The sequence below is a fragment of the Zonotrichia albicollis genome, chromosome 3, assembly GCF_047830755.1.
Source record: "Zonotrichia albicollis isolate bZonAlb1 chromosome 3, bZonAlb1.hap1, whole genome shotgun sequence".
Taxonomy (NCBI): Eukaryota; Metazoa; Chordata; class Aves; order Passeriformes; family Passerellidae; genus Zonotrichia; species Zonotrichia albicollis.
The window spans coordinates 116,506,137-116,531,107 of record NC_133821.1 but is presented as its reverse complement, the minus strand read 5'-3'; the positions used below and the strand labels follow the sequence as shown (position 1 = coordinate 116,531,107).

The window sequence follows — 24,971 nt, the reverse complement described above, 5'->3', positions numbered from 1 at the left end:
GACCTCAGAGAGAGCTGATCTTGATGCTTCAGCGCTTTTGTTCTTAGGAGAACTACAGAGTGGGGAAACCTGAAATATATCCTACTACACTGAGCTGAAACAAAATTAAGACTTTGAATGGGTATATCAGCATGTCAGTCTGCTGTTGATTCTCTTCTGCAGATCTGAGGTTTGCTTTGATTTTGTGGGGTTTTTCCTCCTAAAAATTAGCAGAATAGTAAATCAGTGATTATCAACGAAGGCATGGAGATGCCCTTTTCCTTTTTTGTTTTTGCTGAGATTTTGCCAGTGGGCATAATAGGATGTAAAAAGGAGTAAAACAGCTAGTTAAGGTACTTAGTTGGGAAGAGCAAGTCCTGGGGCAGTTGACCAGCTGGCAAACAGAAAATACCTATGGCTGTCTTTTCTGGAAATACAGGAAGAAAGATAAGATGCAGGGGATATGGTTTAATCAGACCATAAACTTTAACTTATCTGGGAACTATCATCAATAGCTCATACAATGCAGGACACCATTCCTTCCCTAATGGTTTCCACCTGATGGAGCCCTCCCTGACAACCACAGCTGGACTCCAGCTTGTTTGCTGGGCTGACTCCTTTCCCCAGAGAGCTTAGGAAATGATTTGCAGTGCTGGACAGTGGGCATACCTTCCCCAGGGTGTGTGCCTTCACTTGCATGTGCTTGCCATTTTCCTCTGAAGGCAGGAATGTAGAACCTGGTGGCTTTTTAAATCTGGACAAACCTCTTCATCTTCTGCCTTGAAAGAAAGGGTTCTGAGAAGAGAAGAAAAATTCCTTCAGAGTCCATCCTAAAAAAAAAATCCCTCAGGAGCTGGATGACTGAATGGCAGATCTGAGTATGGGGCAAAGCACAGGAGGTTCTGTCTGACTTGGGACAGTTCTACTAGCATTAATTATTTCAAAAGCTTAACAGACTAAGACCATAGTCCTGTGGGGCTGAAATAGTAATTTAAAATCCACTGGTTTCCAAAGGAAACAGAAAATTGCTTATTCGGTTGTAAGAAAGGTTCCTTGCTCTCTTACCTTACCAACAAATATATATATATATACATTGAAATTTTTCTTTGTGTATTCAGACTCTATTATACAACAATAACAGACAGTATATTTGTAAAAAAGGCACATGTATGTAAAAAAGAATGTATTATGCTATATAATAAGTTCAATATATATTATCAGTAATATTTTTATGCCATTTTCTAAGCATCAGAAATATCAGAGAAAAAAAAACTCATTTTTCAAGAGCTGCCCATCAAAAGCCATGCTACTTATATCTGTTTACACTTTTTTGCAAATCAAAACCACCTCCTCTGAAATATCATTCAACTTGATAAAATTTGCGGTGTAGCATTTGTAAAAAAAAGGTTGGCAAAAAGAAAATAAATGACAATAAATGCTACTAGGCATGTTGCTCAGTGATGGCAACGTTGGTCACTGCAAAATTAGTTAAAATTGTGTGATGCTGATTATTGCTGTAATTTAAAATTACACTGTGAGTTGGATAAAAATAGTACTTAAAACTGCATTCTGTGAGTGATGAAACATTATTATATTTGAGCTATGAAAAATCAGAATTGCTTTATGAAAACTGGTGCAATTGGACAATACAATGTCAAGATAGTAAATATTTCTGCTCACCAATTATTCCATCTGTTACTAAATGCCTAATACACCGTTGAGGAAGTGCTGGAAACTTGGATCATCCATACTGTTTAATGTAGGATAAATTTTCAGTCCCTAAGAACTTTACTTGAGCACTAGATGGCAGCAAATATTTAGAAATTGCTCTGGGGTTTTTTTGCCTGCATATTATTGAATTTGTGGGAAAAAGGAAAGCACAGTATTAGATTTCAGTGCCATATCTGAAACCCAACTGTATTTCACAATTGCTTTTTTCCTCAGTTTTGCTTTTAACTTATTAAAATTATTTACTAGAATAGAATAGAATAGCAATAGAATCAGATGTTTGAACAAATGAGGCAAATAAAAAGTAAGTCATGTTTTGTTTTGGTTTTTTTCAGACTTCATTGTCTTCAGTAACAAGAATATTATGTTTTCATGATTATGAAAGTGGTTCTTGAAAATGCTACTAGTGGACTATGTTTTAAGCTCTTTCAAGTTCTGCACTGAAAGATATTTGAGTCATGCAAAGAAACCAAATGCTCCAAATAACTTGTGTACAAATCAAGTATCAGTAACCTGTGGGCTCTGTTCCATGTTGTCCCTGGAGTAGTCTGTGAAGAACTGAATGCTTTGTGACTACTTCAGTGCTCTTTGTGGCTATTGCCTTGAAAAGCAATACTATGGGACTTCCCCCATCTCCTTAAGCTTTGGAACAACAAAATACCACTTGAAAAGTGTGTTAAGCAAAGCCTAGGGTTACTCCATGCTATTAGGCATTGATATTAACAAGGTTGTACAGGATTCAAGTTTACTCAAGGCAGATATGCCTTTCATTGTTATTTTTTTACCAGGTATTTATATTATCTGAAAAAGAATGTCAGTGTTGTTATTAAGGTCTAGGTACTTCAGTCTGAACATGCACATGTACTCAGTTCTATAGGCTTTTAAAAATTATTATTTCTGCCAAGTCACGTGGAAGATTTATATGAAATCCAAACACCAATAAAACAAATATAGCTTTAAGAATGCAGTAATGAATCACAAAACTTTGGAAAGAGGGACTTTTGCTTGTTTTAACAACCAACAACAACCAAAAAAGATTTGTTCATGGGACATGCAGGAAATATTCAATTCTTCTGGTAAAATCAGGTTAACTGGAATTAAATTGTAAAATGTTTCTCGTGAGTGTAATCAGTACAAAATAGAGCTGAAGTTATCAAGCAAAAATATGTATGTGGTCAACAATTTGGTGATAAAAGTATTCAATTTTCAGGAAAAAAAAACCAGTACAAAAAATTGTTTGGTACACCTGATTTAGCCTTGAAATATAAATAAATAAATAAATAAATAAATAAATAAATATGTATGTATATATATATATATAGAGAGAGAGACAGATATGGATAAATATATATAGATAGTTATATATAGATATATAAATATAAAGTCTATTCAATTTTGTTATATTTTGATATACCAAAAATCTGGCAGATACCTGTATGTTTGACTTGCAGCTACAAAAGGAGAAAACTATTTATAAAGACTGTGCATAAAAGTATTTCCAAGTATGAGGAAGAAAAAAACCTAAAGATTCTTGGTATCATTTTGCTCTTTCAATTACCTTGACCATATCCACTACAGAATAATTTTGGTTTGTTTGTCTTTTTATTTTTATAACAGTCTAGCTCAATAATATCTTTTAGTTGTAAAAATTGTAAGTGATGTATGAAAGATCATTTATGGTCACTGTATCTATAGTATTAAGTCAAAGCAACCCATGTTATTACATGTTCACAAGATAAAATTGCATAAATTAGTCAAGTTATTGGTTTAGGACTATTTCAAAATTATGTGCATTCGATATATCCCAACACTTTCTTTAATCTTGTGCTAATACTCTGAATTCCATGTGTTTTCAGGCAAGTACTTATGTACAGCTGTAACGTATATACTTAATTTTGTCTCTTCTCCTATTTCCAGATTGCTCTTGGCACGGTAACTAATGTGGAAGAAGCAGTAAAGTGGATAAGTTACACTTATCTTTATGTACGGATGAGAGCAAATCCATTAGTATATGGCATCAGTCACAAAGCTTATCAGGTATAAAACGCATTTTAAAAAAATCTGTAACCTGTTCTGAGTCTCTAATCCTTCCCTGATGTAAGGATAAATATTTGCTATTTCTACTTAACCTGACATCAGCAATTCTTTTAAAGTGCTTAGAAAAAGGAAGATATTTTCTGTAGCAGAGTGTTTTTAACACTGAATTATGAGGCCCCTTCTGTTCACATAAAAATACATTTTAGCTGGTCAAGTTATGCTCCAAAGGACACCATTCATTCTTATCACACAGTTACTGTAAGTTTGGCTGTTTTCAGTGTTTCAGTTTTGTAGACTAGATAGAAGTGATAAAAGAAAGCATTTTTGAGTTGCTTGATTCCCACTCACTCCATCAGCTTTTGTTTTAGAATGTTTCCTGGTATAATAATTTATAAACTAGAAAATAAACATTTTAATTGGGTGATATTTTCTATCATATGATTTATTAATTATAAGATTTTTAATTTATTTGTTTGGATTTTTTTTTCATATTTACAAGCATTCTGTGCTGTGATACGAATCACTGCACATTTACAAAAGGGGGTTTTTTCAAGTCTTTTCCATTATCTGTAATTTTTAGGAAGATTAATAATTTTTAGGGAAATCAATTAAAAATTAATAATTTTTATGAAGATTTTTACGGATAATCTAAATATTATTACCTTTTCCTTTGTACAGTTGTTTATAGCATTTAATGTAAGCATGGTTATACACAGTTAATTGAGCCTAATGCAGGGCAAACTCACAAGTACCTGTGTGGTACCTGCAGTTTATTTCACGTCAAGGATCCCTTTTGTGACTTTGTGATTTATTTTGACATTGTGAGCAGCAGTTTGTTAGGTCATGGTGACATGCAGAGGTATATGTCAGCAGACAGTTGTTTCAGATGTTTTGTCTCTGGTAGTGGAAACTGCAGTGGAAATAGGTGTGCTATTGCTAAGGAAGCTTCTGAAGACGCCTTTAGACCTCTGGTCATCTCAAATTTATTTTCTATAAAAAGCTGTATAGTGCATTGCCATATGTTAATATAACAGTATATAACATACACCACAAAGTAATAGATAAATGAGAATCAAAAACTGATTTGCTAGTGAGAAGAATGTTGTTGTCCCACTAATAAAAATTCTGGTTTTTGTTTCACTATCAAATTCGAGATTAAAAGAAATGTAACTGTGGTGATAATAAGTGGGGAAAATATCAGTAACAGAAATGTCTTTTAAAAATTTTAAAAACAATGAACAGGAGTTTTTCTCCTTCCCCCTGCTCTAGTGTTTCTGTTCAGCTGCTGAGAAAGTGAGGATTGCTCCACTAACCTTCTTTCTACTCCTTTGGATTTGATGTGCTACTGTTAGACATTCATATTTTTGAGTTAAGGCAGTAACAAATTATATCACTGTGAAGTGTTACCCATTCATGTAGGAGCAAAACCAATGCAAATCCTCTTGTTTTCTAGACAAACCAGCTTTAAACATCAAAGCTTATGTGTGATAGAGAGTATATGAATGCTCTAGTGCAGGTATAAGCAAAGCTTTGGTAAGTTAGACCATTCTAGGTATAGGTATCCAATTTTCATACCTGGTGTCGTAGTGCACTTTAGTAATTGCAGTATGCCAATTCCTGTCTCTGTTTTCACTGACAGTCAGTGTTATCCATTCAGAATCCCTGTATCCCTCATGGATCACATTTCCTAGTTGTTTGATGAGACTGAGATCCTGCAAACTCATTCCCCATTCCCTTTCCACTGGTGCTCACCACATCCAGTGATTGTACTTCAGGGCACCCACACATCTTTGGAACCCCACATGTCTCCAGAATCTCTCTGGGCTGCACCCAGGAGCAGGCTACTGCAGTCCACTGCTTTGATTTGTGATTTTTCAAGTTGTTTGCCAGAAATGCCAATAATGCCTCTTACTGATTCATGAAAATGGCCAGAATTAATGACGAGCAGCAAGACAAACAAAAAAAAAAAAAAAGAGTGGTAGGAAAAAGTGGAGCAAATTCAAATGTATTAGTGAAGTCAGTAGTATGAATTACAGGGATTTTCTCATACTTCTGGGGTTCCATTGAAAAGGTGCCTGGATTAATAAACCTTCTTTGTCTATTTTCTCCTCTTTTTTGTTCCATTCTTTGGTGTTCCCACAGTTAAGCAGAGCTTTTTACCACCGTAAAACTTATGTCTAGATATAAAAATTAGAGGAGCTTCTGCCTAACATTTCTCTCAGTAAGTTAGAAGAAAACAGTGTGCATAATAATGTACTTTATAATGGATAGTAATGTACTTTATCAAGCATTCTTAAATTTCCATATGTATGCTCCAGACCTGCTCAGTTTCTTACTGTGGACATGCCAAGGCTCATTTTAAAGAGAATGGCTTAAAGCTGTTCTAGGCTGGATCCTTTATTCTGAGGATTTCTACTTACGCAAGTTCAACAAGAAGGGTGCTAACCATGGATTCTCTAAACTCAAATATTGTTTCACAGTTTTTTTCAGTTGGTGACCTTTCCTTTAAAGTTAAAACTTTTTAAAAATATTAGTGTGCTGTTGCAGCCTCAGCTTTTTGGAAGGCAAAAGATTGGTGGGTACTTTGGACTGCTGAAGGAATAGGGGAATAGGGAGTTATTTTGATTTTTCATTAATTTTTTCCCCACGATAGTTTTAAGAAATATTGAACATCTGGCATCTAGATCACTTTTTTTTTTACCAACTCTGCTCTGAAATCTGGCCTCAATGCATGACTTACTATTGAGAAAAGAAGTCTAGACCTTTGCCATCTTAGCTTTTGACTTGAAACTAAGGCAAGCCATAACTAAGGAGAAACAGCTTCAGGGCAACTGGCAAACATGGAATATCAGGAAGGAGTCTCCAGCTGCTTTGTGGAGATGACTACGTTTGTCTGCAGCTACACCGACCGTGGGATGATGTCCTTCTGCACAAAGGTGAAACTGAATCCTGGCCCAGGGAAAACCAGAGCAGACCAAGGCACAACAATTCTTATAGCCTGCTCCTTTTTGCTGTCTTGGCCATGTATCTCTGTTTCAGTTTTTCCCAGAGAGCTGGTATGACTTATTCTGTGGGAAGTCTGAACTATACACGAGTCCTGAAATAAGAATACTGCCTGTGGACTAGAACGGTGTTTCAGTCCTTAAAACTAATTATTGCTTGTGTAATTAGAGCCATATCTCAGGTGCACATACTGCAGAAGGTTAACATAACCATGAATCCTTTTCACTCATCCGTGTCAGTGTGGATATCCCAGGTGCCTGGTGTGGAAACACACAATTATACAGCAGTTCCTACTCAGATGGGAGTTTTGCCCAGCCTTTTATGTACTAATGAGAAAATGTGCATTATTAGTAGGACAAAATGTCCAAGTTCCTGAACTTTGGTATGAATAGAAGTGATGTTGGGCACAGGAAGCTCCTTTGTGTGCTTTTAACATGAATGTTACTGTACATCTGTAACTCACTAATTAGAATATCCCAATTAACGTACCAAAAGCTTTTGGGGATATTAAAGGTTTTTTCCTAGGAAACATTTAAGCCATGCAATTTGAAGCTTAATCTATTATCTATGCAATTAAAGCCAGCCTCATGTCAGCTACACAGGAAGGTATATCTTCAGCCATTTTCATCAACAGAAGGTGCCAAAAGATTACATGTTTTTTTGAAGTGATACAGTAATGATAATAAAGAATATGTTATCATTACAACATCTTTCAAAATTTTCAGTGTAAATTTGTTTCATAATCATACTAGATTTGTTTCATAAATAGTATTGGTCTCCATTGTAATGATAGTCCCAAAAAATTGTAAAAGTAATTTTATTCTGATTCTTTCATCCTGTACGTACAGGTTTTGGTCAGTAATGTCAATATAATTGTTATTAGTGAGATTGCAAGAAAATTATGACTTAATAACTGTACCTTCATTTTATCAGATTTTTGACTTTGTGTGACTGGATTACTTCAAGAAAATTATATATTAAATACTTCTTTTATGCAAATAAATGTGTGTGTTTCATATTTAGATGGATCCAGGTCTAGAAAAGCACAGAGAACAATTGGTGATTGAAGTTGGCAGAAAACTGGACAAAGCCCGCATGATTCGCTTTGAAGAACGGACTGGCTTTTTCTCTTCAACAGATTTAGGCAGAACTGCCAGCCACTACTATATTAAATACAATACTATAGAGGTAAAAGATGATGTCCTGTTTCTGGAGGGTTTTTTCCTTTTTTTTTTAAATATATGCCTAAAATAGTTGTAAGATATTACAGAATATGTAGCTGATTTGTTCACTGTATTCTCAAATCATATTTACTGAAATGGGGGGAGAGGAAATAGGAAAAAGAAAGAAACTAAATATCAAGCAATACTCAAAATTTAGACTCAGTGTGAGATGAGACTTAAATTTCTGTGGTCTTTTTGACTTGTTGTAGAAGAATTATAAGAAACATTTTGATATTCATGGTGTGTGCAACCATTAGTACTTGATAGCACATTGCACTGTAGTGTCTGATAATAGATGACCTTCTCTGGGAGAAAGTCCTGTCACGTTAACAACCTTGAACAACTTCTGGCGCTGTAATCAGATTGTGTTGTAAACATGTTCAAAATTTTGTAGTATTAGAAACTTGATTTGATGTACACGTTCATCTTAAAACATTTTCTTTCTTAGCAAATAAATGTTTTTCTTGAATAAAAGAAAGAAAAGACTCAGCATTAATAATTTTTAACTGTATACTGTCACTGTATATAATGAGTCGCATGTATTTATTCAGTCAGATATGTCGTAGACTTTTTTTCTTAAGTGGCCACGTTGCATGTCTCTTGATGTTGGGGTGACCAAGGCACTGGGGGGAATTGTTTTTCTGAAAGTGACAGAAAGTCATTATGGAATTTATTCCTGTTTAAATTGCATTACCCTGGTCTTCCAATAACTTGCATTTTAGCCTTATATGCCTTTTAAACTCTTGGCTAAGGTTTCTTTGTTTCCTGCTATATGTGTATTTTTATTTCCAGTGACAAATCAATTCTTTTTATTTTTAATAGACTTTCAATGAATTGTTTGATGCTCATAAAACTGAAGGTGATATTCTTGCTATAGTATCAAAAGCTGAAGAGTTTGAACAGATAAAGGTAAAGTTAAAGAATTTCTTGAAGCTTGACACTTCTGTAGTACTTAATAAATACTGTCTACAGACACAAGTTTTGTTAAATGCTAAGCACCATTATAAAATGTTTTCTGAGTAAACATAATATGCTCTCGCTCAAATTTGTACGTAGTTCAGCTTGAACTGTAATGCACATTTAATAGCTAGTTATGGATCTTTGAGTAATTCTTTAAAATGCTTTTAAGAACTTTTCAGCTCCTCAATTATTAACAGGTGAAGCTAAGTGTCCATCTGAATAGTGTGCCGAGGGATGAGATCGTTTCCCTGTTTGAAGTTCAAGGCATTATTGGATGTCTCCCTGAACAGTTTGCTTTATCAGAATGAGGCAGGACTCACGGAAGTGAAGTGAATTCTGATATATTTTCTGCAGGGAACAATATTAGATTGGCAGAACGATCAATTCTCGTAAATTCAAATCTGAAATCTGGAAAGTTATCGTAAGATTTTACACAGGTTATAAGATTACTGCTGTATTGTACTCAGTTCAATTCCAACCTCCCTCTTTGCCTCCCGTGTGGGCAGGACACAAGGCAGCACATTCCAAGCTGGCACGAGCTTGTTTGCCCATGCTTCCATCTCACAGAGGGACGAGCCAGACTCCACAGGGTTTGTTAGCTTGGGCTCATTGCCATTTTACCACAATTATACAAGTTGCAGATCAGAGCTGGCTCTCATTCACCTGGCTCTGCGAGCTGACAGCGTGAATCCCTCACCATCTACATATTTACATATTTGCACACATTGTCTGGGTATTACCATCTCTTTATCTAATGGAGAAATTCTATTTTGCTGTAATCTCTTCTATTATAGAAGATAATAAGCAGTGAGGTTTCACAGTCATACATGGAACATTTTCCAAGCTAGAAGGGTTTTTTTTATGACAGTGATAATGCTTGACTAGGTCTAAATTTAGCGTAATTTAATATTTAAAAGGAAAGCATATGGAAAATATCATGTGATATGTTTCTATATTTTTAATAAAGTTAGTAGTGATGCTTCTTGACTAAAGCACAGTTTTTCTAGTTTACTTTCTCAAATTTATATGGTATGGCATCAGTGCACTGTCATTTCCAGATTTTTGTGATTCATTTACTGTGCAGCTCTGAATGTTAAAATGAATAACTGGTTTTCACAAGAATAGCACACAATTTGCCCCTCTGTGTGATAGAAATTGTGTCTTTTGATAAATTAATCACATTTCCATAATGCCTTTAAAAATTCTGAATTTTGATATATGTAACTCACCAGTAGCTGAAATACAGATCTGGATAAGACGTGTACTTGTGCTGTGCAAGAGCAGAAAAAAATATCAAAAATGCTGTTGTTAGCAGAGCATAGTATTCCCCTGAAAGTGGAGTCATTTATGATGGTTCTGTACTTCATGTCTTTCTTTCCTGTGGGACTAGTCACTAGAAAGTTGGGGATTTTAACCCAATTGTCTTAGGGTCTTTTGTATGTCAGGTAGTCAGGTCCAAATGAAAATTACTTTCAGATGGTTCCCTGCAGGGACCAAACATTTACCCTCTTCAAATAAGTTTTACACTAACAGACTATCAGTAAGTCAAAGAATATGTAGATTTATGCTAGTTTTGCCATGTAAGGGTCATCAGTTAGAATGTGAAATGTTATGCATTATTCAAACCATAGATATTAATATTTCTTTACTCATATTAAGACTTAATCTTATTAACAGTGGAAATTTTAATATGATGAATCATAGTACTTCACAGTTTTGAGTTTAAAAATGTATTATATCACATGCAAACTGTGTAACTGTAATGAGTACATTTAATGTTAAATCAAGATTGCCCTAATCCAGATGGACAGAAGTTTTTACTCTGGTCAAATAAAAAATAAAATCTCATCAGATGAAGGATGACAAGGTCACAAGATTCAATTTTTGTGGCATATCAAATTTTTGTATGTCAATGGCAACCTTAATAGATGGTGATGAATAACAAAATGTAATTGTGTCCCTATTAAGATAGTTTCAATTATGGTCTATTAATTGCATTGTGGAAGATGTGGGTTTACTGCTTTTTTTCTTCTTTTTTTTCTCCTTAAAACTAGAGACTCCATTTAAAAGTAATATAACTATGTTATAAGGAAAATTTGATTTCAGTGTAAAAATTTTCATCAAATTGCTTCAGCCTCTTCATAATGTATAATTGTGTTGTAGGTAAGAGAAGAAGAAATAGAAGAGCTAGATACCTTACTAAATGATTTCTGTGAACTCCCTGCTCCAGGAGGTGTGGAAAACAATTATGGAAAAATTAATATCCTCCTTCAAACATACATTAGCAGAGGGGAGATGGACAGCTTCTCCCTTATTTCGGATTCTGCATATGTTGCACAGGTAAAAATAGTATTTTCTGCATATTTGTTGCTGACTTCTGCTTTTTTAATTCTCCCAGATATTTACAATTATACAAGTAGGCCCCAATCTACATCTTTTTTGTACATTTTTGTGCAAATTTCTTTGAAAATCAGAGCCTTGTGTTTGTGCATGCATGTGAGCCATAACACTTGAGTACAAAAGTTTTGCTAAAGGCTACCTTGAGAGTCTATGGCAGTTTTTGTTAATTATGAATGTCCTTTTTTGTTTGTAGTACCCATGTAATCTTATTCTACTTAGTTCCTCTAACTGTGATTGCACAAAAATTATATTCTTTAAATTTCAGGGTTTTCTTCTAAATGTGAAAAACTGTTGTAATCTATTTTTATACTTTGTGTGTTTTTATACTTCATTCTGCAAAACATATTTTGTGTTTGATTCGCATACCTTGGTTTTCTCATGAAAAATGTGCTATTGTAATTCTGTTGCTGGATGTAATCCAGCAAAAAATGTGCAGACTGACATACCAGTCTATGTATTTGTTGGCTTCATTTGACACCTAAAGGGTTGATTGTAACACAGCATGTTTAGTTACCACACATAGGCAGGTACAGAGGGGGACATGACACAGAGATCTATTTAGACAATTGTGAACCCAAAAAATGGTCCCTTTTAGCCCATCTCACTCTCACTCTTCTTTTCGAAATTTAATAGTCAGCAGAGATGTTGCATGGAGTTATTTTTGTCTCATCCTTACAAAACTGCTTTGGAAAGAGTTTATCTAACAGTTGCACTTAGTTGGTTGGTGCTAAAGATGAGATTTAAATATTCAAAACTATACATAGTCTTTAGCAACATTTTCATAGTAACACAACCTTTTTCAGAAGTGTTTGTATTTTGTAGCACATATGCGTATAAATGAAAAAATGCTGAATTGATTGTACACACCATAAAAATTGTGCACTTGCATAGCAAAATCATTTTCAGTAGGATCCTTTTAATCTTTGCTTGCAAGGCAATTGCTTTTATTTGTCTGTCTCATTTATAGCATGTTTAGTGAGGCAACATGGTCTTCTTCTTAGATCTTCATAAACTGTACTTGTGGAACCAGTGCTACAAAGTGTGGGGTTTTTTTTTTAATTTGGATAGTGAGTATTAAGAAAATTTTTCATCCTTTCTAAGTAAGAGGAATGTGCTTCTTTAGTAACATATGCTTCCTATCATAACCAAATAATTTTCTATTTTTTATTCCTGTTGGCGTAGCAGAGCCAGTAGGGAATGATTATATTCTATTCAATGAATCAAGAACATAATTCCTAATCCAGACATAGTACTGGTAGGGGAAAAAAAAAGGAAAAAAAAATCATAGCTTCATAATGCAGCTTGAAAAGTTTATAAAAGGAATATCATAACTTAGGTTTTCAGGATAAGACTGACCTCATTCAAACTTATGTTATTAATTATTTTCCCAAGTCCAAAGCATATTTGTACAGTTTGGTTATACGCTATTCTCAGAATATAGTAAATGTTTTTAAACATTCACTACTGTTAAGCTTCTGTGCAAATGTTGTGAAATTCAGTGTGAGATGGGATGCTATTATAGAAGCATAAATTAGAAAATAACAAAACTTGAATTTCCATATAAACTGAATTTGCAGGTGTCTCTTATAGGGGGGGGTACTTTAAGTGAATTTGCTTCAGAAGTGATTGATATGCAATAAATTTAGAACTCCATAATGTTAGTATAACTGTGATCAAAGTTCTGTGGCAGACCTGACACTACAATTTTAATTGGTTGCACATGTTTCTTTTCATAATTTCAGAATGCAGCCATGAGGTAGTTTTTTCACTAGACAGTGATGGAAAAAATAATTTTCAAAAATGTTTGAAATCAGTTCGAAAACAAAAATCTATTGTTATGGTTTGTCAAAGATGAGTCTATGGGATCCTTTTCATTTTACAAAGAGTATTGAGAGAATTACAACAGTTTTGCTTTTTTTTTCCCCCCCTTTTCACTTTCCAGAATGCAGCTCGCATTGTTCGGGCTCTCTTTGAGATCGCCCTGAGGAAGCGTTGGCCTGCCATGACTTATCGGCTCCTGAACCTCAGCAAGGTCATTGACAAGCGGCTCTGGGGCTGGGTGAGCCCTCTGAGGCAGTTCTCAGTGCTACCCCCCTCCGTCCTCTCCAAGCTGGAAGAGAAGAATCTCACCATCGACAAGATGAAGGACATGAGGAAAGATGAAATAGGTGAGAAACCAGCAAGGCCGATCGGCTTAAACTGTAGAAAACAATGGGCAAGTAAGAGCTAAATCTGAGCCAGTCACCTATCTTTATACTCATAGTTACGTGTACAATATTTATCATTTTTCCCCAATACCATTTATTCTTATTGTTTGGTGCACTTTCAGTAATGACCAATCCCAAAGTGCCACCATCACCACAGAAGATGGAGGAGAAGAAGAAGAAGAAGAAGGACAGGACACACCCCAATTCCTCCATCTTACTTCTCTAAACCCCCCTGTACAGAAATCCTAAACCCTGTGTCTCACCCTCTAATTAACCAATCCCTTCACCATTCACCCCGGTGAAACCCTCCTATCCTCATACAGGTGTCGTCTCCTGTGTAGGATCAAAGTGCAGCCACCAGACACTTCTGGAACATTCCAGGACTCCCGAGCCCCCCAAGGGTGGTCTCGGTGACTCGGCACCTCAGGACTGAGATCCTGAGATCCCACATATCAATATTCCCTCTCTGCTCGGGAAGCCACACAGCCACATACCACACATTAATACAGTTTGTCCAATAAAGAAGGTTTTTTCCAGTCTCACACTTGTAAAATGGCACAGCTCTGAGTATAAGGACAGCCCTTGTCCTGGCAGTCACAGAACACAGATGGAAAGGAGATGTCTATTGATAAGCATTTAGGTGGATATGTGTAGATATACATATTTATGTTGACCTGTGTGCTTCCCTTTCTGCCCACCTTACATAACACACTACTATAAAAGGCATCTGTTTACTTTTGCCAGTTGGCACAATGTGGCCTAATTTCTTATTAATATGGAAAAGAATAAAACCAGATTATTACATCCAGGTATGCTATCAGTAAATGGCCTTCTTCTGAAAGACTGCATTAATTTTCATTGAACATGGAGAATTCATTGTCACTGGTGTCACTGCAACAAAACCTTAATGGAATTTTTTAAAGGATTTGACAGTCCAATAATGAGAAAATCCACAAGCCTACTGATAGACATAATGACAATTTCCAGTAAGTCTGTATAAACTGTTGTGCATAAGCTGCCCACCATCTGGTTGAAGTAAAATAAAAAATGCATTGTAATGCATTTCTTTTTCCTTAGTGTATTTTTTTTTTTGGACTTCATTTGCACCTGCTATTACCAACCCGTTGATAAACAAACTGCCATTTTTTGAAAAATCTAATTTTAAAATAAAAATACCATTCATACTCACTGCTTAGAAGCTGTCACATCTAACTTAATATTTCTTTCATTTGCAGGAGTACTACATTACTAGTTTGGAAAACTTTGTTATGTGCCTAATCTAGGCTGAAAAAAGTTAAATAAATATGTAAAAGTTTGAAGAATTAGATGCTGTATTTTCATTTAATAAGTTAAACCAAAAGACTATGACAAAGTTCTAGCTGCTTACTTTACCTGCATTTTAATATGGTAATATTAAATGTATTAAAACCATTGCAATTTATTTGAAATGCTAACATTATAGTTTTTCATTCAGAAGTGTTATAGCACTTTTTAACTCACTGTTAATTTTTTGTGTATTTGTGATGCCTTTAAGGTGCTTAGTGTTCTTTTCCATTATTGTATTAGTGTGTTTTGTTTTGTTTTTTTTTTTTATTTTGTGGTTATTGTTTGGTTTTGTGGAGCTGTTTTTAGTTCAGGACTGGTTTTGTTTGTTTTTGTTTCATTTGGGTTCGGTTTTTTCAACTGTTCTTTCTCCCCATATCCTCACTTGAGAAGCAGGAAATTTTGTGTAAAAATACAAAGCCAGTTTTTCTTCCTTCAAAGTATTGGAAGCAGTATTGACAAGATGGAAATGTATCTCAATATACCTGCAATTTGTCTGGTTCTGGTTTATATTAACTTAGTTTGAAAGTAGATGAGACATGGGATTTGACTGTAGAAATAGGGCACTGCTGACCCTACGTGATGATATTTCATGTTCTTCAGCCTTATAAATATCAAAGAAGGTTGATGTGTGTGTATCTCTGTGAAGCAGTTGCTTGGCACACTTCCTCCTGTCTGGCCTCTCTTTCTGAGGCATGCAAAGGAAGTCACCGTTTTTTTATTTCAAATTCTAAGCTGTGCTGAAATGAGGAAAGGCACAACTTCCAGGTGCTGCCTTGTTTTCTTACCCCCCAGGGCTGGTTTCAGTCTTTTGCTTTTGAAATGTTGTGGAGAGCTTGGAGATGGAGTGACAAAGACAGGAGCTGGCTGGCTAACTCAGCCCATGGCTTAGGGGGAGATGAAAGCCTCAGATGGGTGGAGAGCATGTTGTGTGCACAGATCCTTTATTCCAGGGTACCATGAATGGATCAACACCAATCTATGAGCTATTGCAATGTAACCATGGAGTTTCCAGATAGCCAGGAAATCACTGTGTTAGCTGAGATAAACGGTCCCTTTTTTTTTTTTTCAGAATGCAGATGACAAACATTTTAGAATAAGCAAATTTTTTTTTTAGACGTGCCTATTTTCTTTGTCAGCTTTTGTTCCTAGGGTTTTAATATTTTTTTAAATGCCATTGATGGTTTCTCATAATATGACTATTAAAAAGAAAAAAGAGAGAGCTTAGGGAGGAGAGAGTTTTATCACATTTTGGTAGAAGTTGGGAGAGGAGCCTTATTTTCCCCTTGCACATAACTGTAAGAGAGCCCCAGTGCTGTCCTGTACAAACACAGTTAACCTCACACATGTAGATAAAGTGATTTTTGCCGTAAAAAGTATACTTCCCTGCATGGGTTTTTTGAGTCATATCTTTGAATATTTGTCATCTAGCTTTATTTAACATGATTTCTGAAGTTTTACCTCTAATTGCAAAAGCTAGTCCCTGTGCAAGTATGCTGAGATGCTGCATGTATCATCCAAGTGTACCAACATAAGGGGTTTGGTTTTTAATAACCCACTTGTTGGAGGTGCAATTGCTTTACCAACTGCAAATTAAACTGATTAAATTGGTGTTAAAACTTGTGGTTAGGGGTTTGATTCTTAAGCAAGGTCACCATTCATTGCTTCAGAGTATAAAGACCTGTGTGAGAAAAATCTATCTGCCAATTTGTTAAATAAGAAAAACTGAAAAGGGAAAGTCAGTATCAATTTAAAAATACCAGATGCTATGCTCATAGATGTCTTGTAATTGCAAGGAAAGGTTTGTATCACCTTGTCACTTTGCACATAATGCAAATAATAGGACTTCTTTTTTGAATTTTTTTTATTTTTTTCAATGGTAAGTATGCACAGAACCACATAATCATACCAGAAAATATCAGCAGCAATTGGTAAGGTAGATTTTAACAGGGAGCATTTATGATCATCACTATTAAAATCTAATTATGTGCTCCACATAATTACATTACAATTTCAGTGAAAATGTAGTAAATAAGCCAGAAGGTGGAATAATTTCAGTAAAAAAAAGAAATTACTGCTGCATACTTTCTTTTATATTCAAAATGAAGAGCAAGGGAAGAGAGATTTGAGCTGCAAAATACAAGTAGGACATTTTTCTAAATAAATAAAATCACTTTATTGCCCTAGTTACCATGATTACAATAGAAAATAAAAAAATATTGCAACATTTAATTTTTCCTTTGTCTCAGTTACACACTGGTATATTCTCACAGATCAGAGCTGCTGTGAGATGTTTACTTATGTGCATTTTTAACCTATTAAGTACCTTTTTTCAATTTTATGAAAAGCATTCTGTCTGCTTTGAATCACTACACAGAAATTGTAGAAGTTGAATTAAGTAAAAAATTGGTATTTGTGCTCCGAAAAAGAATTCTATGGCTTGATAAGAGCCTGGTCTAAAAGGAAGTGAAGGAGAGAGAACTAGCTTGACATAATATTTTCAGTGTGAATTCTTAATAGTTATTTTAACCCCTTAGCTATAGCCAACGACGGGGTTAATACTGATTTTTCAAGGCTCTAAATTGCTAATTCAAGTTAAGTATTACAAAATATTCAGACATGCCAGGTCAAGAGAGTCAGACATTTACGTAGCCAGGAGCAAAACAAGCAAGCAATAATACTGCTCTCTGAAAGCGTATTTGAAAGTCAGCGTTGTACGCTTTTTCCTGGAAATGCAAATTCGTTACACCTGATGTTTTCTTGGCAGGTCATATGCTGCATCATGTGAAAATTGGGTTGAAGGTAAAACAGTGTGTCCACCAAATCCCCTCCATCGTCATGGAAGCAACGATCCAGCCAATCACCCGCACGGTGCTCCGCGTGCGCCTGAGCATCGCGCCCGACTTCACCTGGAACGACCAGGTACCAACTGAGGGAGCAGAGGGCAGGAAGGGAGGTTTAGTTTAGTTTCACTAAAGGAGATGATCACTGATTGTCCATAGCTTTTGGGGTTTTTCAAAAAGCATTTCTTTTAGCTAAAAAGCAAATTTGATAATAGGAATGGGATGATTTTTATGACTTTTGTTGAAGAAAGCAGGCAAGGATCATTTTTCATTTCCATGCCATGTAAGATTGGGCTGTGTATAACATATTGTGGCAAATGCTTAATACTGAATATTTACAGTAGCCACACACAGATTAGAGTTATGTGCCCAGAAAGGAGAAGCAAGAGAAAGGGAGACATGAATGGCTCTCTGAATATGAACAAACATCAAACACAGAAAAGCTTTGAAGTGCAGTTCACGTATGCCAGGTTCTCCTGTTCCTCCTGACTTCACAAATGTACACTCACAATATCAGTGCCTTTTTCTGCTGGGACTTGTCTGAACCAAAAAAACCCTGAGATATGTTTGGAATTATGTTCATCTGTATTTTATACTGCAGATTTATATGAAAGCAGTCGTACCAGTTTCACATTTAGCTATACACACATCCTTTGATTCAGAATCTGTTCATTAGAAATGCATTTAAGATAAATCTAAATGAAACAGAAATGTCCACATGGGGGCATTGTACTGTTGCTGTTACTTCTGAAACTTTCTACAGGAAAAAAGATACCTCCATAGGCAAACATAATTGTCTTCTTTTAGACTCATGAAATTTATGCTTAAGATAAATTATTTTGAAATGTGGATATTAAGTATCTGTTCTTTTATTAAAATTCAATTTTAAAATCTCTTAGATTACAATTTTTACCTTAATCATAATTAAATGAGAGGTTTATTCCACAAATGTTTAAATTATTTTAGAATTTATTTTCCCTGATGAAAGGTTTTTTAATTTCTTGTAGAAGTTTCGTCGAGTTATCTTATAAATGGGATATTAGCAACCAAAATGCAGAGTTTGAGCAATCAAAATACAGAAAGTTTGATTCTGCTTGCCACCTAGGTTTGTTGAATAAATATTTGAATGGATTTCTAATATGAATTATAACATGAATTTTTTTTTTAACCTTATTTATGGGCAATACTTCAGAAGGAAAAGAAAGCATTACTTTTTAGGATTGAAACAAGTTTTTATTGTTCGGTTCATCCACTTTACCTGTAATCTGCTAAAGACAAAAAAATTACTGTTCTTCATAGTAAACTTTATCTTAATACAAAGTAATTTCCCAATCCGTTGCTAGGTTTTTCTAGAAAACCTAGGTTCTATATCTTTACATGTTAGGAATCCACACAAAATTATACTGTTGCTTTGATTCTGAACTTCTAAATTTAGAGCAAAAGTTTGTCACAAGTCTATTTTCTGCCACAACCCCTTTACACAGTTTTTCTGATGATTGCTTTAGATATATTATGATTGTTGTATCAATTAAGCTTATGGAGATGTTTTTATGTGAATTTGTTTATGGGTGATCATAAAAACTTGGAAAAGTGGTTTTTTTCTTTTTTTTTTTATTTCTGTAATGTGGTGTTGATTTTCCTGTTTCTTCAGTAAATGAAGCTTTTATCACAATAAATAACTAAAACTGGAAAATTTTAATAGTTTCTGAAAATGAATAGCTTTCTCAAATTCAAGCATAGACACTCTGAAACTGCTTCTCTATCATCACATTATTTTAACAAGCTTCTCAGAAGATGGCTATAGAAACTTACCAGTATACTTGTATTTGGTACAAAAGTGAGTTGCTAAAAAATCCCATCTAAAGAATTGCAATAATCAAATAAAACCAGTTATGAAAACCTTAAATACCATGCTTAGTTGAAATACCCTGCTTGGCTAACATTTCATGCTTTTAAGGTTGATCCTTTACCCAGATAATTAATTCTATTATGATCTCATCACAAACTGTGCATGACGTTAGAAGAGAAAGATGTTTTTGTGAGATATGACATCAGCTTATCTTTAGTTTTCAGGGAACCCTTAAGTTCAGCAAAAGCATGTGAGCCAAATCCCAGATTTTTATTCTATTGTTAGAAGCAAAGGACTATAAACATACCCAGACAGAGCAATTAAGCCTTAATGCATCTAGGAGGAGTCCAGCAGAAATGCAGAATAATGCAAATAGTATGAATTAGCTGAGTCAAATATCAGACATGTAGTTTTAGGCTGATGGTTGCCCAAAATACAGGCACAGGTATTTGCCAGTTTTAAGAGCTCCCCAGTCCTTGAGAATCATTACTGGAGAAGATGTTGTTTCCTGTTCCCAGATTGTCCTGCTTACCCCATGCAGTTTTTTCACGGGACTTTCCAAAATTAGGTTGCTATTACAGTTAATAATAAAATTTCTGAGCTTTGGACTTAATTGCCTTCCTTAGTTCTTCTTATCTCTCTTAAATGCTCCTGAACCCAGATGAAATAATAGTCTCACTGTCACTTTTCAAGATGTCACCTTTGTGTCATTTCAGTTCCACTGCTTCAGTTCCTAATGAAGCTGCAAGTGAAATTCAAATGTAATAAAAATAAATTACAGTCCATCTATTTGTCTATTGTGCAACTGTGCTAAAAAAGAAGGAAAAGCACCTTAATTCTATTCTTTGTGCATAGTTTTGTCTTCACAAACTAGTACAGATTGTTTTCTGACACAGACACAGTAATGAATTATGCTGAAAATAATGTGTAATGTGTGAATCAATACCAGATTCCTGGAGCATTAAAATTGCCATTAGAAGCAACTATGCACTTTGACTTTTTTTCTATTAAGTTTAGGAAAAATTCCAACTTTTTTTTCAACTCCTGGTTTTGCAGCTTATCACAGACCTCATCAGAAACATCAGAAATCTGCATTCATTTAGTACTATGTCTTCTGTACTGCTTTACTATGCATTTTTCTTATTTTCCAAAAAAATTTTTTTTTAATTCCTGTACTTTGGCAAAGGTTATTTATTCTGACAAAAAAAAAAAAAAAAAAAAAAACCCAAAAAAAATCTTAATTTAGGATCATAACTAGCTATGATTTCTGGCATTGCTGGCATTGCAAATTAAGGTACACAACAAAGCAAACAAAAGTCTAGGTTTAAAAAGACATTGCCAGGTGGCAGGGAAATCATCAAGTGATGGCTCTATTTGTGTTCTTCTCACTTCACCTGTAACAATGGCTACATTACAGCCTGCTGAATGCACTTGCTGTGTCTCTTTAGAGGAGAGGGATGAGAGAGAGGAGAGCAATATCACAATTCCTTTTCCAGTTTTTTTCCTGAGAGAATGTTTGTGACTGAAAAATGAGCGGACAGCTGCAAATAACAATCTCCTATAGAGAACCTAAAGGCAAAAGTACAGGGAGGAATAAAGATAACATGTTCTTTCCTAGGATCCTAGAGGGAACTCTTGGGATTCAGTGAATTTATAAACAGCTGAGGCACTACCTTCAGTTGCATTTGTATCATGTCCATTTTTTATTATATGTGCCTTAAGCAAACTCTAATTGCAGCATAATCTTTAGGCAGACTCATCTGATTAAAAATGTTATTTTTCTGTTACCTCTGATTTCGGTACTTCTGTATTCCTTTATGAGCCTGTGTCACTTAGAAATACATCCACTATTTGTTACAAATCCAGAGAATCTAAATCCAGAGAACTAAAAGAAAACTATCTTTTCTACTCATAAAGGTACATGGCAGTGTTGGAGAGCCCTGGTGGATTTGGGTGGAAGACCCTACTAATGATCACATTTATCATTCAGAGTACTTCATCATTCAAAAGAAACAGGTAATGGACTTCATCCAGAATCTCACAGCAAAACAAAAACAAAGTTAGTGAAATGTGGATTTGTCAGGTCAAACAGTATTTTGGCCTAAGCAGATTTTCAAATCAGCAGTACAGATTTCAAATTCAGATGTACCTGATCAGCTTGGACTTCCACAACATTTTCTAAGCTCAAGTGTCCCTTTTTCTCTTCCTCCTTTGCTGGGACAGTTATTTTCAGGTGATCTAGAAAGATTATAATGGTTTTTTTCTGTTAAAGAACAAGATGAAAAGCCAGCATTATTTTTCATCTTTGGAAACCTATGGAAAAAAAAATTCATTCCAGACAGTAAAATATTTTATAAAGATGTAAATATTTGTACACATACTCTATTGTTTTGTGTTAGCAATGCTTATAGAAGTGACACAAACTGTGATTTTTCAAATTACTGATTTTTCTGTGCAGTAAATATTCTTTACATGTTTGCACTAGGTCATTACTAAAGAGCCTCAGCTGCTGGTGTTCACAATCCCAATTTTTGAACCTCTTCCTTCTCAATATTACATTCGAGCTGTGTCTGATAGATGGTTAGGAGCAGAGGCTGTATGTATCATTAATTTTCAACATTTGATTCTTCCAGAGAGACATCCACCCCATACAGGTAACGTCAAATTTGATAATTTTGCTTTAATTGATATTGCTCATGTTGGTTTTTTTATTGTAGTGCAATGAGACTCTTCTGCTTCATTGGAGAAAAATGTCTGGAATTTCACTTTGTGATATTTCTTCTCCAGCTTTCTAAGCTTTTCAATTCCTGAAAAAAATGAAGGAATTTTGGTTTCATCTTAGTATAACACCAGCCTTTTAGTTACTCCAGATTCTCTAAAAACCATAAGAAAACTGAACCTGTTATATAAAACTAAGCAAATCTCTGTGTTGCTATGTCTTATCTTAGTGCTTGCAAGCAATACTTTTCTTCTGGACTGGCTAAAAATAATCTTAGACTGTCTAATAAATGGCTTTTAGCAAAGAAAAAACAATGAAAATTTTGAAAATAGGAAACATTTTTCTGCTTTTGCTGAGAAATGTTTATCATAGCAAGAACTGTTGTAGCACTGAACATGCATTTCATCTCATCAAGTTGTGTCCCTCCCCTCCCCCTCCTTTTTTAACACTTGGCACAGAAGCATATGTTTGTGTTTTGCTTCTTTTTTTCTGGATACATAAATTGCTTTATACATTCATTGGGGCTGATGTCATTGTAAAACCTTTCCTCTGTAATTGCATTTGGCTCATCTAGCAGTCTGCTGAGTGCCTTCAGAAATGCACAGTTCTCATACGGTGTTGTCCTTTGGCGTGCATAAATTCACATGTGTTTGTGAAGTGTTTAGCTATTGTTATACTGTACCTACACTGTCTGGAAAAGCATGTGTAACCTTTTTATCTAATTGACTGATCACTGACTACTATTCAGAAGAAACAGAAAGATATTTACACATCACCAGTTATGGAGACTCCAGGATTTATGGTAATTGATTTCAATTCCCATCTGGTTCCCACTCAACAACGAAGTACGTAGAGGCTCTGCTAGGCAAAAAAACCCTTCTTTTTCCTCAACAGAGCCCAAGAAATCACTCTTTCTGTGGGAATGATAAAACAGCCATAAGGTATCAGTGAAAAGCATGTGAAGAATATTAGGTATCATTGCCTCAGTAGGTTTTATGACTCCCACATCATACCTTAATGTGAAGCACCCTGAAAGGACAAGGAGACCTCCAGCCACAAAAAAAAAACCAAACCCAAACTTCAAAGCAAGCATCTGCATAGCAGAATCACTGCAGTCTCCTTAATTTGGTAGGATTCCAAATCCAATCTGGTTATATATATCATCTTCCAAATTCCACAATCTCTAATTCTTTGGATAGCAGATGCCCTCAAGATATATTGAGAATCATATATTGAAAAGATGTTTGTTTATTTATTAAGATTATGTCTTTAATTATACATTTAAAGGATAAGATGCAAAATTTAGCTGTACTCATCTGATTTGTATTACTCCATCAACTTGGAAACTCCAAAGAATCCTTCCTTCTTAAAAAGACTTTTTCCCTTGAACTTGAAATACTCCACATTCTGTTATGATAAGAAGCTGGACATACATATGATCTAACACAGTGAGTTTAGAATTTACTACAAGTGGATAAAAAGAAAACAGGTATAAGAAAAAGATTAATATGCTAATAGATGGTTCACAGCTATCAGATTTTCAAACCAGATTTTCAAAATTACTTGCAGAATTATTTCAGAGCTGTAAAAAAACTTTTCATTTTTCTTCATCAAAGTGAGCAATTACCCAAATGTGTACTCTCTGTCATATGAGATACTAAGTAAAACATTTTTCAATGTAAACTGTTTTTCACTAAATTACCGTTTAATATATTTATCTCCATAACAAGCTATGTCATGTCATGGCATCTCTTGTCATCCACTTACTATTATTTTGTGGTTTTAGAGCTTCTGGATCTTCAGCCTTTGCCTATCACAGCCTTGGGACATCCTGAATACGAAGTCCTGTACAAATTCACACACTTCAACCCAATTCAGACACAGATATTCCATACCCTCTATCACACAGACTGCAATGTTCTTCTTGGAGCTCCTACAGGTTCTGGAAAAACGGTTGCAGCTGAATTAGCCATCTTTAGAGTTTTTAACAAGTATCCCACATCAAAGGTTTGTAAAACAGGTTTACTAGAATCGTTTTGTTATGAGCATCTCAGTAATAAACGAGTCTAGAAGGACTGCGGGGAACTGAATTTTACTTTCTCCAATTTATATATGTGTGGGTACAAAATGGTAGTGCATTATGCTTTTATTTTAACTATTTATTTTAATCAGTTGACAGCCAGAGTTAAATCTACAGAAATGACATGCAGGCATGCTGGATTTCCTTTTCTTCCTTACTTAACAGCATTTCCTGCTTTAATCTCCTTATACTAGCAGTGGTATTGTTTTATAGCTATTAGTTCCCTTCCATGGGACTACAGCTAGCCCAGTCTCTCTGTTGTTTAAACAAATAAGTTGCAATTAATTACTACGAGCCAGTTTTCTGTTCCAGCTCCCCCCTGTGTTTTAAATTGCCTAAAAGCTGAACAACTCAGCCTTTGGAGCTTTCTTTTCAAAGTGAATATATATCTGCTTCTCAACTTAGCCATATTGTCTTAGTTAACCACATTTTAGATTTAAAGTCTTTAAAATATCTTTGTATCTGGCTGGGAGATTTTTTTTAAAAAGTATAACCTTTCCATTAACAGAAATTCTGTGCATAAATTCCTTAATCATCTTTGAATTTAAATATCTTCATGTAATTTCTTAGTCCAATTGAGGTAAACAAGTCCCTCATACAATTTCAACTTATCTGTGAGA

General features: G+C 34.9%; 1 protein-coding gene across 4 annotated transcripts in view; it reads left to right on the top strand.

The window, feature by feature from the left end:
* Nucleotides 1-24,971, top strand: part of ASCC3 (activating signal cointegrator 1 complex subunit 3) — a 261,720-nt gene that overhangs the window by 164,819 nt on the left and 71,930 nt on the right. For all 4 annotated transcript variants that reach the window (XM_074538569.1, XM_074538568.1, XM_074538567.1 and 1 more), the window contains 9 exons: nt 3,625-3,744; nt 7,771-7,935; nt 8,793-8,879; nt 11,094-11,270; nt 13,273-13,498; nt 17,628-17,782; nt 21,470-21,568; nt 22,038-22,206; nt 24,058-24,278. In XM_074538569.1, coding sequence (XP_074394670.1) covers nt 3,625-3,744; nt 7,771-7,935; nt 8,793-8,879; nt 11,094-11,270; nt 13,273-13,498; nt 17,628-17,782; nt 21,470-21,568; nt 22,038-22,206; nt 24,058-24,278 — 1,419 coding nt within the window. The remainder of the gene's footprint in view (nt 1-3,624; nt 3,745-7,770; nt 7,936-8,792; nt 8,880-11,093; nt 11,271-13,272; nt 13,499-17,627; nt 17,783-21,469; nt 21,569-22,037; nt 22,207-24,057; nt 24,279-24,971) is intronic.